At 47.1% G+C, this 16,032-nt stretch overlaps 1 protein-coding gene across 1 annotated transcript in view; it reads right to left on the reverse strand.

Moving 5' to 3' along the window:
* Window positions 1-16,032, reverse strand: part of LOC311193083 (serine/threonine-protein kinase TNNI3K) — a gene marked incomplete at its 5' end in the record, with an annotated part of 46,263 nt that overhangs the window by 10,216 nt on the left and 20,015 nt on the right. Inside the window, 12 exons of the mRNA XM_084265809.1 lie at window positions 990-1,042; window positions 2,369-2,421; window positions 8,458-8,562; window positions 8,905-9,099; window positions 9,208-9,265; window positions 9,350-9,442; window positions 10,425-10,481; window positions 11,639-11,725; window positions 12,799-12,948; window positions 13,540-13,634; window positions 14,183-14,287; window positions 14,371-14,515. Coding sequence (XP_084121935.1) covers window positions 990-1,042; window positions 2,369-2,421; window positions 8,458-8,562; window positions 8,905-9,099; window positions 9,208-9,265; window positions 9,350-9,442; window positions 10,425-10,481; window positions 11,639-11,725; window positions 12,799-12,948; window positions 13,540-13,634; window positions 14,183-14,287; window positions 14,371-14,515 — 1,196 coding nt within the window. The remainder of the gene's footprint in view (window positions 1-989; window positions 1,043-2,368; window positions 2,422-8,457; window positions 8,563-8,904; window positions 9,100-9,207; window positions 9,266-9,349; window positions 9,443-10,424; window positions 10,482-11,638; window positions 11,726-12,798; window positions 12,949-13,539; window positions 13,635-14,182; window positions 14,288-14,370; window positions 14,516-16,032) is intronic.

Below are 16,032 nucleotides of genomic sequence, written 5' to 3' on the forward strand. Positions count from 1 at the left end.
TTATTGCACATTTATGTAGCAGCATTAGCAGGGTAGCCCCCTGAACCCCATAATGCCAGGCCAATCAGGCCTTAAACACAAGAGCAAAACACCCAACCCAAAGTCTGGAGAACACACCATAGGGCCTGGGCACGCTGTATAACACCTGTGAGCTGCCACTCCAGCTGGTAGGTAGAAAAGCAACGACAACAGCATCGTGTTGGTGCCTCTCTCCTGGGACCTCACTGTGTTCTGCAGAATCCCAGTCCCGAGGCTGCTTCCCGAACAACCAACCAACCAGCCAGCCAACCAACCAGCCTCTCACTGGAGTGATAAGCTCAGGGTCTCTTTGCAGGTCCCTTGCACCTCAGTAACTTGATCTGCACTTGTTGCATGACAGCCTTTCCCAGGGACACATCATCAAACCCCAGCAGGACCCGGCTCTGCCCCAGCCGTGCTCACTCCTCACACACTGAGCGTGTGTTACAGCTGGGTACCAAGGTTTGAGCATCACCCATCCCATTCCACAACCGGCAAACAGACTTTCATGACCATGGAGTGACACGCAGGAGGCATCAACTATAACTCATGATGCCAACCATACTGCCTTGTAAAGCTGACTCAGAGCAATAGGCTCTGGATGGAGAAAACTCTGAAAGAAAATCAGCGTCGAATAACTAATTCCCTGTTAGGAGCAGGAACCACCTGCCAGCAACCTGTGTGAGCAAGGAAAGGGGGATTAAGAAAATAACACTCCACTGAGGATTTGGGGGAAATAGAGCTCCAAGGACAACCTTACAAAGCATTGTTTTCTGTTGCAGATACTCTGTATTCACTTATCAGTGCCTTTATGCAGGCTAAAAGGAAAAAGAACAAATGACACCCCACACAGAAAGACTAAGAGAGACAATACACTGTATCACTTCATCTTTTCCTAATGGCATTTTCTCCTAAGCCTTGTTTGCCTGTGTGTTTTATATTAATTATGTGGAGCAAAACAAGAAACAAACCCCAGGTTGTTTGGTCATGTTGTCTTCATCCAGGGACTGCAGAAATCTGGATTCTGAAAGACATAGGGGGGGGGGGGAAAAGGGAAATTACCATTAAGCCAGTCAGATCTGCACCTTGTTGTGCAAAGCTTGCTTGGGTTTGCTTGGGTTTTACTTTTGTTTGTTTGTTTAAATAGCTGCAGAATGTTGGAAGTCCAGGAGGCCTGTGATAGCTGTTGTTCAACAGGGGCTTGTACAGACAACACGGTTTCTCAACTCCATGTGCCAAATCCAGCCCTGGTGTAAGTCTACAAAGCTGCCCTGACATGAATAGCAGGTTACAGCAGCAGAGGACCCACCTCAGCCTGTGTGACCTCACGGCCACGTGTACTGGTTCATACAGCTGCATCTAGATCCACAGAAGCAGTCATGGAGCCCAGGGTGGAAAGGCAGACCCAGAGAAGCCTGCCAGTCCTATTCCATGTCAGAAAAGCTGCCCACCAAGAAACGACCACATCTCACATGAATATAGCAAAGGTGGTGTGTGCTCACCTTGCAATCCTCAGGCAGTGCCCCAGCCTGACTTAGATGCCCCTGACATGCCAGGAAATGCCCTCAGGAGTGCCTCTGCCTGAACAAGGGCATCGCATGGTGAGCGACGTGCCAGAGAAGCAGCTAGTCCCACCAGGTCCCTTGCTGCTCCAGCAGGTCTGGGCCAGCACTGTGTCCCTCAGCACCACCCTCCTGCTGTGTTAAGCTGATGTTCATGCATCCCTACTGATCACATCTGCACAGGGAGGCCAAGCAGCATCTCCCGAGGAGTCAGGTCGCTGAGCTCCACCCCTGTCCCAGCCAGGACGCATTCCTATGGAGTGCAGCTGCTCAGCACCAAGACAGTGCACGAAATGCAGGTTTGTCAAGCATTGCCCCATCTAGTTTTTCACACAAAAGATTCCTAAGGTCCACAGCTGAAAGGAAGAACTATGTTCTGCTCTTTTACCTGCAAAGAAAGAAACCTGCCCTGTTGCCACGGGGCTTGGCTGCCCACAGCCTGGCTTGCACAGCATCGCTCCTCAGGTGCTGAGCACCTGACATGGAAACAGAGGGCACGTCTCCTGAGAGAGGCCCTTTCACACAGCTTCTTCCTCTGTCCTACTGTTGAAATTAGCTCAAACTCAGACGCCATCTCCCTGTCATCAGGCCTTCCCTTCCCAGACAGTGGGGCATCCGCAGCGCTGGCTTACTTTGATGAGACAAAAACCTGGGCATTCTCAGCCCTTCTGCCTCCTCTCACAACAACAAGGGTGAAGAGCACCCTCCTCAGCATTTTCTTGGTCAGCACATCTTTAGTTTTAGAGAAACTGAGGTTAATTGATAAATGTTTCATAAAAAGTCCTTACCTCCAAAATCAGCGACCACGGCGTGACCATCCTCATACAGGAGAATGTTGTGACTGGGGAAAAATATTACAGATCAGGGTTTAATAGTGTCTTAAAATGGGGAAAACTTGACAGGTTTTGGTTCATAGCTAAGGAGAAGTTCTTGAGGAGTTAAAGTCACCTGCTTAAGAAGATAAATATCAATAGATAAACCCCTTTTGGCTACACCTGAGATTTATCATTATAAGGTACACACAGATGCTTTATTTCTGAAAGTCTCTCTGTCTGTTTATGAGGAGAAGACCCACCACTGACCCTGTAGCTCATATCAGTGTCTAGGATGGGGACCTCTCTCTGCTCACATGGATGGAGAATCTTCCACTGGTATCACAAGAGGCAAGACTTGGGTCCTGCCCTCTGTTTGCCTTCCAGCTCTGCAGCATCCCTTTCTGTAACAACCTTGAGGTCGTGTGAAGTCCCTTTGGACCAGGACCAGACCTCAGGTAAGTGCCAGGTTTCCACCTGCCTGTGGAGCCAGGAATTTGTGCTGTTTCCAGGATGCTCTGGATTTCAGGCACAGCGCAGCCAGGGTGAGGCCCAGGGTCACCTCCTCCAGCTGAACAACGAGAAATCCTGGGAAAACATGATATTCACACTGGGCTTATATGTTAGGTATGATTTCCTACAGAGTCCTCATCTTGGCCCCAGGCAGTTTCTGGCATCAGAAAGGAGGGAACAAAGGTAAGGAAAATCCTGTTCAGTCAGCACATGCACGGGGTAGTCTCTGTCAGGACATCCAGAGATCAGAGAGATCATTCATCAAAGATAATTACTTGTACTGGCACCTATGAACGTCAAATCTTTGAAACCATAGCAACTGCAGACCTCAGTGAATGCAAAGGATTGGGTAACCAGGACTTTACCTTAGATGGTGAGCAGAGATATTTGGAGGCTTAGAGTTAAATCCACTGGATTTGTCCTACAACTACTAGAACTGAAGAGGTGAATTATGATATTTGTGTGGTGGTTTAAACCCATTTATTGAAGGTAACGTGAAGAAAATTGAGCTTTATTTACACATTACTTGTTCAAAGACAATGAGGGATAGGGATAATCTCCAGGAGGAAATCTAACCCTATCATTTGTTCTATTAATTGGAGGGTTGTAAAAAATGAGCTTCCAAGTACAAATGAAACAACTACAGAAAGATTTCCACATAAAGAAAGATTTCTGCATAGGACCATAAATATTCTTATCCATTTTATGCAGGTGTCATCTTGTATAAAAGCTGGGCAGGAGAGTTCCAAACCAAACCAAACCAAACCAAACCACTCCCAACACTGAACCTGTTCAGAGGACGCCATTCAAAGCAGGTAAGAACCACACAGGCATTTACTGCACATTTTCTCCTTGACAGCTTCAAATAGGAGAACCAACACGATCCTTCAGCAGCAAGCAGGACAGTGGTGTGGTGAGCTTCCATGGCAGGGTGTGCTTGGTTGTTTACTGCAGAGGACAGGGTTGGGCAGAGCTGTTGGGGAGGCCAAACCACTGAGTCCTGAGGGTCAGGAGGACGCCCTGGCTTTCCAAACTCCCTCAGAGGAGGTGGGGGTGGGGGGCCTGGATCCAGCCCTAGTCCCAGGCTTGGTCAGTGGGTTATGTGTGAAGGGTTTAACATGCAGCCATCACAAACAGAGACATCCCTCATGACCAAGCCCATTCCTCAGGACCAGGCTCATCCCTCAGGACCACAGCTGCTGCCTGTCCCTTGAGCAGGGTTCCAGGAGAGTCAGGGCAGGCCCTGGGGAGGGCACAGTGTCACAACAGCCTGTGCAGAATCTATGGAGAAGGGATTTTCTGATTCATGGGAGATACTGCAATGGATTGAATTTTACCAAAGAGCACACAAGAGGGAGCACACCCCACAACCAAAGAAGAGCAAGGCTTCTAAGGAGGCAGCATCATAAGCCCAGATTTTCACACGGACTGGGAATGATTCACAAAACGCTTCATCCAGGTCAAAACCCTCCCCTAATGCTGCAGATCAAGGTTCTCCCACTTCAGCCACGGTGCCTCCATGGCACCTGGCTTTTGAGGGGCTGGGCAAATCACAACGTAAAAGCCTGTGAATGTGGCCACGACCGTGTGGACACAACAGTGCTTACGTGGTATTTGACTGACCCAAGCAAACCCAGGAGAGTGAAAAGAATACAAACACAGAAATGAAAAAGTTGGCAATGGCCCATGGGATGAAGGGGAAATGAAGTAATACTGATGGTGTCAACAGAAAAGCATCACTTGCCTGTATTAGAGCTGTGGGTAAGAGCAAGAACAGCCAAGCGAGGAACACAAATTTCACCAGGTAATAGTTTTTAGGACAGAAAAAAATTAAGCTCTCCCAAGCAGGACTCCCACAAATCACTGTCCTGAAGATTTCTAGCTTCATCTAAACCCAAACCTTGGGATCATAAATTTAATCATAAAGGTGTAGTGGGTTCACACAGCGTAGCCATGACTCTCTTTAGCTTATTTTTAATCTAATTTTAGCTCCCATATATACTTTTCATCAGAATATTTAAGTGATTTGAGTGTAAAAGATGGATTGTTTTGAGACCCCCCCACCAGATGCCAGATGAAAATATTAATAAAATGGAAGGCTAAATTAGAGAGGCTCTTGAAGGTGGTGCCCTGGGTCGAATGCAGGCACACAAATCACATGAAACTACAGACTTTTCTGTCATCTTGGTTAAAATTTGGCCTTTGTCAGTAGGGACAAAAATGATCACTGTTTCTCAATGTGAATAAAACACATTGAGCCCTAGCTTCAACTTAGAATGCTCAAGGATTGTACAGACCCTGAATAAGCCCAACATGATGACACACAGAGTCAAGACCTGGGCTGACATTTCTCTTGGAGAAGCTGAGAAGTCAGTAAGCAGCCCCTTTCCCTGGCTGCACACGGCGTGCGGGAGCCGCTCCCACAAGACGACGCCGAGATCCCACCTTGGCGCTGAGCGTGTGCATGGATCTGAAAGCAGCAGCAGTCTCTGGAAGGGCTGTGTCGGGCTGGTACCACCAGTCACTGCCAGAGGAACTGATTTTTCTTGTCTGAAGTAAAAAATATAGCCCATGGAAAGGCAGCTTGGAAGGCACAGCTCACAGCTGCTATTATTGCCTCCTTGGCACTTGGAAATTTGAAAGCCACAGATGAGAAAGGAACTCTTAAGCCTCTGTTTTGAGAAATACAGCAAGATAAATCTGATCTGAGCTGACAGAGGTTAATAATGAGTTCAGCAGAATCAGAAATTAATTGTCTTCTGCTAAAGCCCCACACCACTTCAAATGCTGAGCCCCAGCATCCTCCTGTTCATGAAACCATGGAAGGAAAAAGAACCCAAGAAAAGAATGAGGAGTGTGTAATCATCCTGGCTTTTGTAAAAGCAAGGAGTTCTGTGGGCCTGCCAGGCACAGGGGCTGCTCCTCTCAGGGCAGGAGCCAGGCAAAGTGTGTTCAGCACCTGTCCCTGTCCCAGAGAACGGGGCCATGAAAAGATCCCTCCACCTTTAACACACCAGGCTTAATGAAAGGCGACTGCTGTTTCAAGATTTCATAAGGGGTTTTATAACAAAGAGGAGTTGCAGACACCATCCCCATTACCACCAGGCTGCCATCCCCTCTTTCATCTCCCTGACTCAGTCAGCCCTCAGAAACTCTGACAGAGAGCTGGAGCCATCAAATGAAGGTTACTGCTCAAAGGCTTGGTCCCACCATCTTCAGCTGCTCTGGCTTAAATTAAACTGATACTAAAACGGTCTCTTTTTTGTTAAAGTGCTGTAATCATTGTGGCTACAATCCCTCACCACGGTGCAGGCAGTAATAAGCTGATACATGTCACCGTTGCTGATAGCTGTCAGAACTTCTTTTTCCAGAACTGGAAAGCAAAATAAAACTCCCAATTATTCTCCAAATGGAAGGATAACCCCTTCTCCAGGGTAGAGACATGAAAGATTCATTCCCTCCTCTGTTGTGTCAAGCCATATTGCAGGTGTGTTTAATGCATTATGTGCATTGCATCAGACTCCAGAGCTCACAGGGAGGGTTACGAGCCATGTGGAAACTGATGGTAACAAATTTAAGGCTCCTGTGAAGACACCGGCAAAACTTAACACAAGAGGGTCAGCGTTTCTCTCTTGAATCCCCAGGGGCAGAAACCAATCAATGAAGTGCTCAGCATGTCACTGTTTTGGCTATTAGAGAACTGGACAGTCTAGAACTAGTGTGGCTGGGAGACAGAAACTGCAGAAGCTGCAGCTTGTGTTACCAAAAGCTGCCCCAGTCCAGACACAGCCCCTCGGCCAGGGAATGGCAGAATCACAGGATCACAGGGTTGGAAAAGCCCTTTGAGATCATTGAGTCCAACCATACACATCCCCTACTAACCCAGCTCCCTGAGCACCTCATCTCCCCTCTGTTAAACACCCCCAGGGCTGGGGACTCAGCCCCTCCCTGGGCAGCCTGTGCCACAGCCCCACAACTCTGCCAGGGAAGAACTTTGCCCTCCCAGCTGAGCTGACCCTGCCCTGGGGCAGCTTGAGCCCATTGCCCCTTGTCCTACCAAGGACACCAGCTGCCAGTGCTGGGGCACGTAACACACCAGGAAGTCAGAGGTGCTACATCTGCCCCAGTGAAGCATCGCCTGGCCAGGAGCAGCCGAGGGCTGCAGGGGGGAGCCCCCCCACCCCACCAATCCCTGGGGTTCCCTAAGGCTGGGAACTGGAGCTTGTTAGAATTAAAAAATAAAAGAAACAGGAGGAATAGGAAAAAAATACCAAAGCCCTAAAGCATTTCAAAGGCCTCTGAAATGTGGATTCAGGCTTCTTTAGGCTAAAAGAATTTTGATAAGTGAGATGGCTTTTGAAAGTATTTAAGTCAATCCAAAAAGCATTTAAAATACTGCTCAACACACAGATTTTCTGTAGCTCTGCTGCAGCAGATGGATGCTCTTTTACATCGTAGGAGATGAATAAAGCAAAGTGAGCTGAAATTTGCAGGGTATAAAGCAGGATTTGTGCCAGTATTGCTGACCTGGGGACATAAACCCAGAGACTGGCTTGAAGCGATGTGGTTTTCAGGCTGCATTTTGCAGACTAAAATCAAAGTGATGGGCAGGGTTTTTTGCATCAGTGATCTGATTTTCTCCTTCAGCCTGCAAGGGTTTCTCTTCTTTCATAACCACAAATAGAGTTAATATTTCATTTTAAAAATGACTTCCAGAGCAGGCACTCCTTTATGAAAAGACCCTTTTGAACCCGGATTTCTCGGGAGCTGGGGGAGTTCAAGTCATCCTCATGAGCTACGTGCCTGGCTCTCAAATTTGCCACCATGGGCCACTGCCAGAGATGGGACACTGGGTTTGGGGGGTTCACCCTGCACCCTGTGACTGGTCTTATCTATTCACACACTGTGTCCTTGTAACGCCCGGAGTCCCACGAACCCTCCCGCTCACCAAGGACAAGCCCCACATGCCAGGAGCCTCCCTTCCCAGGTGTCCTTTGTAGAGCTGCCGGTGCAGGAGTGCTTGGGGCAACTCATCCTTTCCCTGCACAGGCCATCCTGCTCTCCTGGGGATGCCAACAGCAGCACCCAGAAAATTGCTGATCCCTCTTGTTTTCCTCAGATTTTCATGCCAGAACCCTGAACTGGGAACAGTCTCACGGTCAGTTTCATTCTTTGCTCAGCAAAAGGGAAAATCCAGCTGCTTTTTCCAGGAGAGCGAGTGTCTTTCCCAAGGCATCTTGCACTGCAGCCACCAGTGTCGCCAGGAAATGACAACTTTGTACCCAAACAGGGATAAGTGTTTTGTACATCTCTGATACCTGCTGGTGAAGTTACTGTAAGCCTCAGGTTGGCCACTGCCTGCCAAGTCATTCCACTAGAATGGACTAAAGCCTCCAGCCAAGGGGAAAGCATCGCTCCCCAGCCCAAACCATGCAAGCAGACCTCCAAACCCCACCAGTGCTAACGAGGTACCAGACAAGACTCTGCAGACGATTGCTGTAGATTTGGGGCTTCATATTTTCTCAATTTTTAGGATAAAGAAAGCAACTTACCTGTTCAAATCACGATGTATGATTGGCTGTGTGAGATTGTGGAGATACTCCATGCCTTTGGCAACATCTACAGCAATGATTAATTTAGACTGCAGATCAAGAGTTCTGTGGTTAGAAAAAACACATAACATTACTCAAAGGTAATAGGCAAAATTATCTGTAAATTACTCTTGTAATGGTAAGAACCTTTTAAATAATTTTAAATACAAAACAATGTTATATGATCTATGTAATGTGAATCTATACAGCGTAAAATAATGACCAAATAAGTTTCTGATACTTACTAACACCCCTTGAACACCCAGTAACCTGGACCAAAGCTAACATTTTTCTAGTGTGTTCCTTTCTCTATTGTCTTATACTGAAATGGGAAACATTTTCACCAGCACACTTGTACGAGTGTCCCGAGTTCTGCAGCCAAGTCCAAGCAGAGAACGAGCTGATTACCTCTTCTGTTCATGAAGCAGGGAGAAGAGCGATCCTCCAGAGATGTACTGGGTGACTATAGCAAACTGGCTGGGGTCGTCCAAGCAGGCCCCCACGAACTGGATGACACACGGATGGTTCAGTCGGCAGAGAATGGAGACCTCACGGCAGAACATGTCCACGTCGGACTTGGAGCAGTAGGTATTGGCTCGATACCTTGAATTTACAGGAGAGAAAGCAGTAAGGCAAAACTATAATTGATATATACACGTGTTTCAAACGAGGTGGTTAACCAAACGAGACAGAGGAGTCTGGTAAACTCACCGCTTGATTGCGACGATTTTATTTCTGCATCGTCCCTTGTACACTTTTCCAAAGGACCCTACAAGAATTTAAACCCAAGAGGCAGGAGGATATTTATTACCAACGTCAGACACCTGAATGGATGCATTGCTATTGCTGGTACCTGAGCCGATAATCTCATGGAACTCGATTTCGGAGAGCTGCAGGTGGAAATGCGACGGCAAGCCAGCGCGGAGGAGGAGCACGTCTGCCTTTTCTGCGAGGGAAAACACGCAGCCTGTTGGCACAGGGCAGGTCGTGGGGAGGGACAGAGAGACGTGGAACTTCCCAAGAGCTGATTCCTCCTGTGAGTCGGCTGGCAAAGCTAATCTGGCTCCTTCCCGTCGCCGCAGTCAAGCCCAGCAGCAGACCCGCGCTGGCTGCCTTGGGCTGCCTTGGGCTGCCTTGGCTCTAACACCTTGTCGCTGAGGAACGGGGCTCCAGGGGCACGTGCTGCCTGCAGCACGTCACGGGGCGGAGAATCCCTCGCCCCGAGGAGCAGCACCCCTTTGTCTGTGCAGCCTGTGCTCCTGCCTGGCACAGGGGATGCTGCTCCAGAGCCGACTGACTCATTAGGGATGTGCAGAGCCTGAATGGTGTCATGAGTTTAGTTGGCCAACACCCCTGCCCCCGATAGCTTTGGTCTGTAACTATGAAGTTTATCAGAGTATTTCTAATTGGAACGTTTCAGTGCTGCACGGATGCTGATTATATCCGGAATGAACATCTGAAGTGGAAAATTGAAAGCACCACAAAAATGGAAATATTTTAATGTAGAGGCATTCAGCTGAATGTGATTTATCTGTCTGTGTTTCTGGTTAACATGAATTATTTTTTGGACAGAATTTTTCTTGTAACATTACTCCAGGCACCTGACAGTGATGCTCAACATGAAATTTGCATTCACAGATACCCACGTACTTGATTTGCACTATTTCACAATCACATCCTTTTCTTCAAAGAAATAAATACATTTTTAAAGTAAATGGAAATAAGATAAATACAGGGAGCATCACGATGTTGAGCAACAAAGGTAAGTATATTGCTTCCTGAAATGGTCCTGGCGAAACACAGCTGCGGCTCATGCACATCATTATGTTCCTGAATGAAGAACATCGCAGGAATGATGAATCTCATGTACACACCCCCTGGGTAAAAAGACCATGAAAGACCAAGTTTTCCCTTGCCACTGAGAATACCTTTAGTCATGCTCTTAATCTTTCCTAGAGGGGATGGAACCGACACATAGGAACCGTCTGAAATAGAAGAAGAGAATGGGTTATGGAATCCAGAGGCAGCAGAAGCATCTGTACTGATAAACTAATGAAGCAGTGATTGTTTAAAGAATGAAAAATAAAGGGGTGAGAATACACATAGGCACACAAAGACATATGATTGTGATGTTATATTGCTGTGTTTGTATATAGCTTCACTAACTCCTGCAGAGCCATACCGACAGTCACCGGTGTTAAAGGCCAATGTCACCTTTCATACTGGGAAGGAACTCCAATTAGATTAACGAATTCTGGCTGTTGGGCTGCAAGGGTATCATGCTGCTGGCTTCACTGACGAGGTTTTCTAACAGACCTCATCTCCTGTTTTGCTGCCTAAGTGGGAACTGAGCTCATTTAACCATCAGCACTAAAAGAATCTCTCTGGTGTGTTAATTGCTTGCCAATTTGCATTTCCAATATGTGCCAAACATAGTCCCCCATGAGGGTTCACACACACCTGAGGTCTACAAAACCCAAACCCGGGACAGGCCAGGTGTAGGAAGCAGATTAACCCCACTGCTGACTGTGGGGCTCCTCCTGTTTCCATGCTGGAGGAGTCACTGCCCTGGACACAGTCACTGTCTCCATAGGCAGCATTCCCAACGCACTGCAAAGTGCTGTTTATCTGACTGCTGGCATTAACATCCTTCTTGGCACGTGCCATCTAGTTGCCAACACACAGGAGTGTTTTTGTAGCAAAAAGGGTAATTAACTCTTCCCAGGGGGGAATTAGATATCCAAAGATATTAAAAACCATGAAGGGGACTGTATTGAAACAGGCCGAACGCCTGCAACCAAAGAAACATCAGAGCTATCCCTGCAAAGAGAATGGCTGAAGAAGGTATTGAGGATGTAAAAACACATGAGTAATGATTACTAGGGGTTGATCTTCATCTCAGGCTCTTAGCTTTTCTTTCCAGTGAGTAATGCAAAGTGACAAGTGTATTTTAAGATAAAGGAAGACTTTTGATGTAAACAGAGGGTACCTGGAAAAAGGGGATTCTCATGACACTAATTTTCTTTGTGCCAGACAGAACTGGCCAAAAGCTCCCCGACACCTGTGGAACATCCCCAGAGATTATGGCAGCCTTTGGATCAGACCCTTCAGCTAGAGAACAACGTGATTTCCGAGACCGTACCTCCTCCGGGCTGCGAGTATTCGTTACAGGGCGACTCATCTTGAGGTCTCTTGTAATGCTTCAGAAGGGTCACAATGGCATCGTGACCTAGGAAAAGAAGAGGAAATATAAGGATTATCAGGTAAACACAGTAGTCTCTCTTTTTTCAGTGGATTTACACAAAATCAGAGCGTAAAAGAAAAATGTGCAATGTGCCTATAACACGTGTAAACAAAGCTACAGCAGCACTAGAAACAACCTGATTCTTAACTACAGAAATACAGGGAAATACTTGCCAATGAAACCAAACACGTTGACCTAATCCTAAAATGTGATGTGTGGCAGCAGAAAAACCCTGCCACAGAAATCCTAACGTGGAAGCTGACAACAGTGCTCAAGGAAAACCAGTGCTGGATGGAGAACACTCCAGTGCTGGATGGTGCCCAGTCCTGCGTTGCTATCGACCGCTGCTGTACCCATTCTGCTTCACACAGAGACAGAAGAGAGCAGAGTGTGTGTTTGCTGCACAAAGTTCTGCTCGGCAGCACTCAAAGTTCTTCTCCAAACATTTCAAAGATGAGTTTCCCCTCAGTGATTTCATACAGAGTAGTTTGCCAATCCCAGGCTTTTGGAAGGCCTGTGAATCCCTGGTTTTACTGTATCACAGTCATTCTCATCACAAATGGCACCGCGCTGCTTTTGGAGGAGGGAGAAACGTCCCAGGAGTCACAGAGTCAAAATCAGGACAGAGAACTGACACACTGCTGCAATGCAGGACAGAGTAACAGGACCCATGGAAAATGCCTTGCTTTGATCCGTGTTGGCAAGAATTTAAGGCTACTGGCTCTGATTCATGGCTCTTTGTGATGCAATGAAGGAATACAATTAAAACTCCTCGTGCACATACCAGAGGGAGAAATAGCCTTTCCTGCACAGGCTGCATGTTTGCTGTTTTAGCAGCACATAAATACTCCTGTCCTTGAGTTTGTGTTGAATTAAACTGCTGTTTAACAGAGCATAAAGAAAAGGGCTGCATTGTACAGCCTTCTGTGCCAGGAGCTGGAAAGCAGATGGTGAGAGTCCTCAGCCCACGGGGACCCAGGGGCTGTTTTGTTTTGTGCTGCTCTCCTTCCTGTGTGTTTCCTATGGAGTCTGCAGCAGAAAGTAGGAAATTGAATTACCTTTCTCATAAGCCCACATCAAACAGGTCTGCTCGTCCTTTTCTCCACTGGACCTGCTGGGATCACAAGCTACCAGATTCATATCGGCTCCGTTATCCAGCAAAAACTGTACCAGTCGAATGTGACCGTGGTAGCAGGCACAGTGTAATCCTAGAACATCAGAGAACCACCATAAGCACAACTCCCAGAACATCACGACAGGACTGGCGGCAACAACCACAAAGCACAATTGATCTCCTTGATAAAGGAATGTATTATCGAGAACACCCGAGGCGGTAGGTGAAAATACCATGCGAACGCCGTAGGAAGCGATCTATTGCCCACCACACAACGTGCCAGCATTTTCTCTGCCACCTGCAAATCATGTCTAACAGCTTTGTACGTAAGGAAAAGCCAGTTGAAGCACAGGAGTCTTTTCTCCTGCTGCCTGTAGCAGGATGCGGAGGGTGCAGCCCTTCGGACACCTCATCCTGTGTGCTCAGCCCCCAGCAGAGTTATACATGGGCCTGATTCTTCAAACTGCCCACAGCTATGGGAAAATCCTCATCCTCCCAGAACTCTCATCAGCTCCATGCCTGCCTTCAAACCTGATTAAAAACAGCTGAGAGCTGTCCGACAGGTAACTGGGTGCTGAGCGTTACATTATGACAGGAGGTGCCCTGGGAGTCCTGATTGTGCACAGCCTCCACGTGTTCTGGTGGTGGTACATGCACTCACACGCCGTGAGGGTGATGCCCTTACCTGTATGTCCATCTCTCCCCTGGTGGTTGATGCTTACAACGTTCTGGTCTAGAAGAAATTTCACAAGTTCTATGTTCTTGCCATAGGTGCAGGCACTGTGAAAATGAAGGAAGAAGTGAATACTACAGCCCATTGAAGGACAAAAGGTAGCCAGCATTTTGGAATTAATTAGACAGAGATAAAAATGGAGTAATAGGATAAAGGGCCTTTAGAAATGTGCAAATGCATGATTAATCCACCAAAGCAAGTTTGTTCCTGTCATTTCAGAAATACTCTAATTATTTCTGTATACATTAATTTTGCACAGCTATGCAAATGTAATACAGCCTGTTCTGGGAAATGCCTCCTAAATAACAGTTTACAGACTCACTGCATCGTGACCATACTGTGCTCTGCCACCTCACCTCTGACTCGGGTCAGCCAGCCTCCCGCAGTCCCCAGGCAGAGCAGGACCTCAACAAGGCTGCCTGACAGAGCCTGGCACTCAGGAGATGCTGGTGGGCATGGCAGCTTGCCCTCCCTGCACCTCAGGACACGGCCTCACCTCCCCTCTCAGCTCAGCCCTCGGCTGTTGGTGAGACACGCTGGTGTGCCGCGGGCCGCCCCGGGAGCGGCAGGGAGCGCGGGGCTCCGAGCAGCTCACCTGTGGAACGCTGTTTCGCTGAAGATGTTTTCTTTGGCCAGGCTCTCTGTTCCTGAGAGCTGAATCATCTCCCTGACAACTTCAAACTTCCCGTTGTAACAGGCCCTGGGGAGGAAGTCGGCAAAGAGCTGTTAGCGACCCCAGCTCTCCAGCTAAGCCCGACCCCGGAGCTGCCCCAGGAGACTCACAGGTGCAGAGGTGTGTCTCCGTAGATGTTCACCACGTGGGGCTGCACTTCGAAGCTGCTCTGCAGCAGGAACTTCACAATTTCATGGTGGCCGAAGCGGCAGCAGAAGTGCAGAGGAACGTGATCTTCGTTGTCCTGAGCATTCACTGCCGTTTGACCCAGAAAGAGACCAAAGAAAGCATTTCACACGTCACACAGCTTGTTTGGGGCGTTTAGTAACTCTCCGTGTGTTGTGCCTATCTCTGAAACCTCCTGCTACAGCATCTGTGGTCCTGTTCCTCTCAAACTGAAATGTCTCTGAGCTTTCATGTGTCACAACCACGTCCCTCCGTGTCATCTGTCGGACGCTGTCAAGCCAGTTTTTTGGACTTGGGGTGTAACTTCTTTCTTCCAGTAGCTGATGTGTTGAATGTTTCGATGCAGCTTCCCAAGACAGAATCCTGAGCCCTTTAAAATGAGCTGAACTTAAAACTTCACTGATGTCTAGTGACAGTTCCAAGGATGGATTATGTTTCAGCCCCCCCGCCCAAGACAGGAATTGTTGTGACTTATATTCAGCTTGTGGCCTGCAAATTTCATTTCAAAAGTAAACTGTTTTATTTCTCTATTCTAAAATAATTCTTCTCTTTATAGATGCATGTGACATGTTTGCCTTTGTGCTTTATTATGATGCAGTACCAGACACAGATTCATTCTGAAGGGCAATAAATAAGAGGGGAATAAATGTCAAAGTTTTATAATAACAAACACCAGCCTTTTGGAATATGTACCCACAGAGCGGCCTGAAGGACACCGGGGGTCTCATGGCCAGGAGCATCTACAACACAACAAGGTATAAGGAGAAACTGATACCTTCTCCTTTGTTTATGCAGTTGGACATCTTGTCAAATACTTCAAGCCCTTTGTCCCTGGAACCATATATCACTACAACATGGGCTGATGATTTTTGTTCTAATCAATAGCTTTTTGACTTCTGAATGAAACAAAACAGGTGAACTATTGTCATAAAAAGAAGTTCAGAGTCAAAACAAACCAAATTCGGTCAAAAAGACCTTAAAGGAGAGTTGTGGCAAAAAAGCACATCACATTGACTGAGGAATTACTAAAGGAGAGTACAGGAGAGTTCTTACAGTACAGATGGGGAAGTATTTTTATATAAAACAGAGGATATATAGTACAACAGTCATGGCAGGCAGAGACTAAAAACTCAAGTTCCCTTACCAGTAAACAGCGAGACGAGCAAAGGAGAAGTTGTTGACTGGGACAAAATTGAGTACTGTAGAAATTATTCTGCATAGGCAGAGTGTAACAGGTGAAAGTGTTTCAGGAAGCAGGAGGATGGAAAAAGGGCATTGCCAGTCTGTTTTAAAGAAACAAGGGAAAGGGGGTATAGTGAAGCTGTAAGAAAAGTGAGAAGATGAAGGGAGTTCAGTGCGATGAACTGAGGAAAGAGAATGGCTTTTTAGGAATGCTGATGGCTTCTCATTCTAAAAAACATCATTTTCCTACTTTAAGAGAAAAAGCACCCTTCTCTCAGTTTTGTTTATTACAATTAACCTAGGAAAAATCTGGAAGAATGAATCAAAAATCACGCAGTGATGCTTTGCACCCCAATTACTGCTGCGTTCCTCTACTTGGATATTCTAAAGTGTGAAGCTGAATT

This window comes from Gallinula chloropus, assembly GCF_964237585.1.
Source record: "Gallinula chloropus genome assembly, chromosome: 6".
NCBI classification, from domain to species: domain Eukaryota; kingdom Metazoa; phylum Chordata; class Aves; order Gruiformes; family Rallidae; genus Gallinula; species Gallinula chloropus.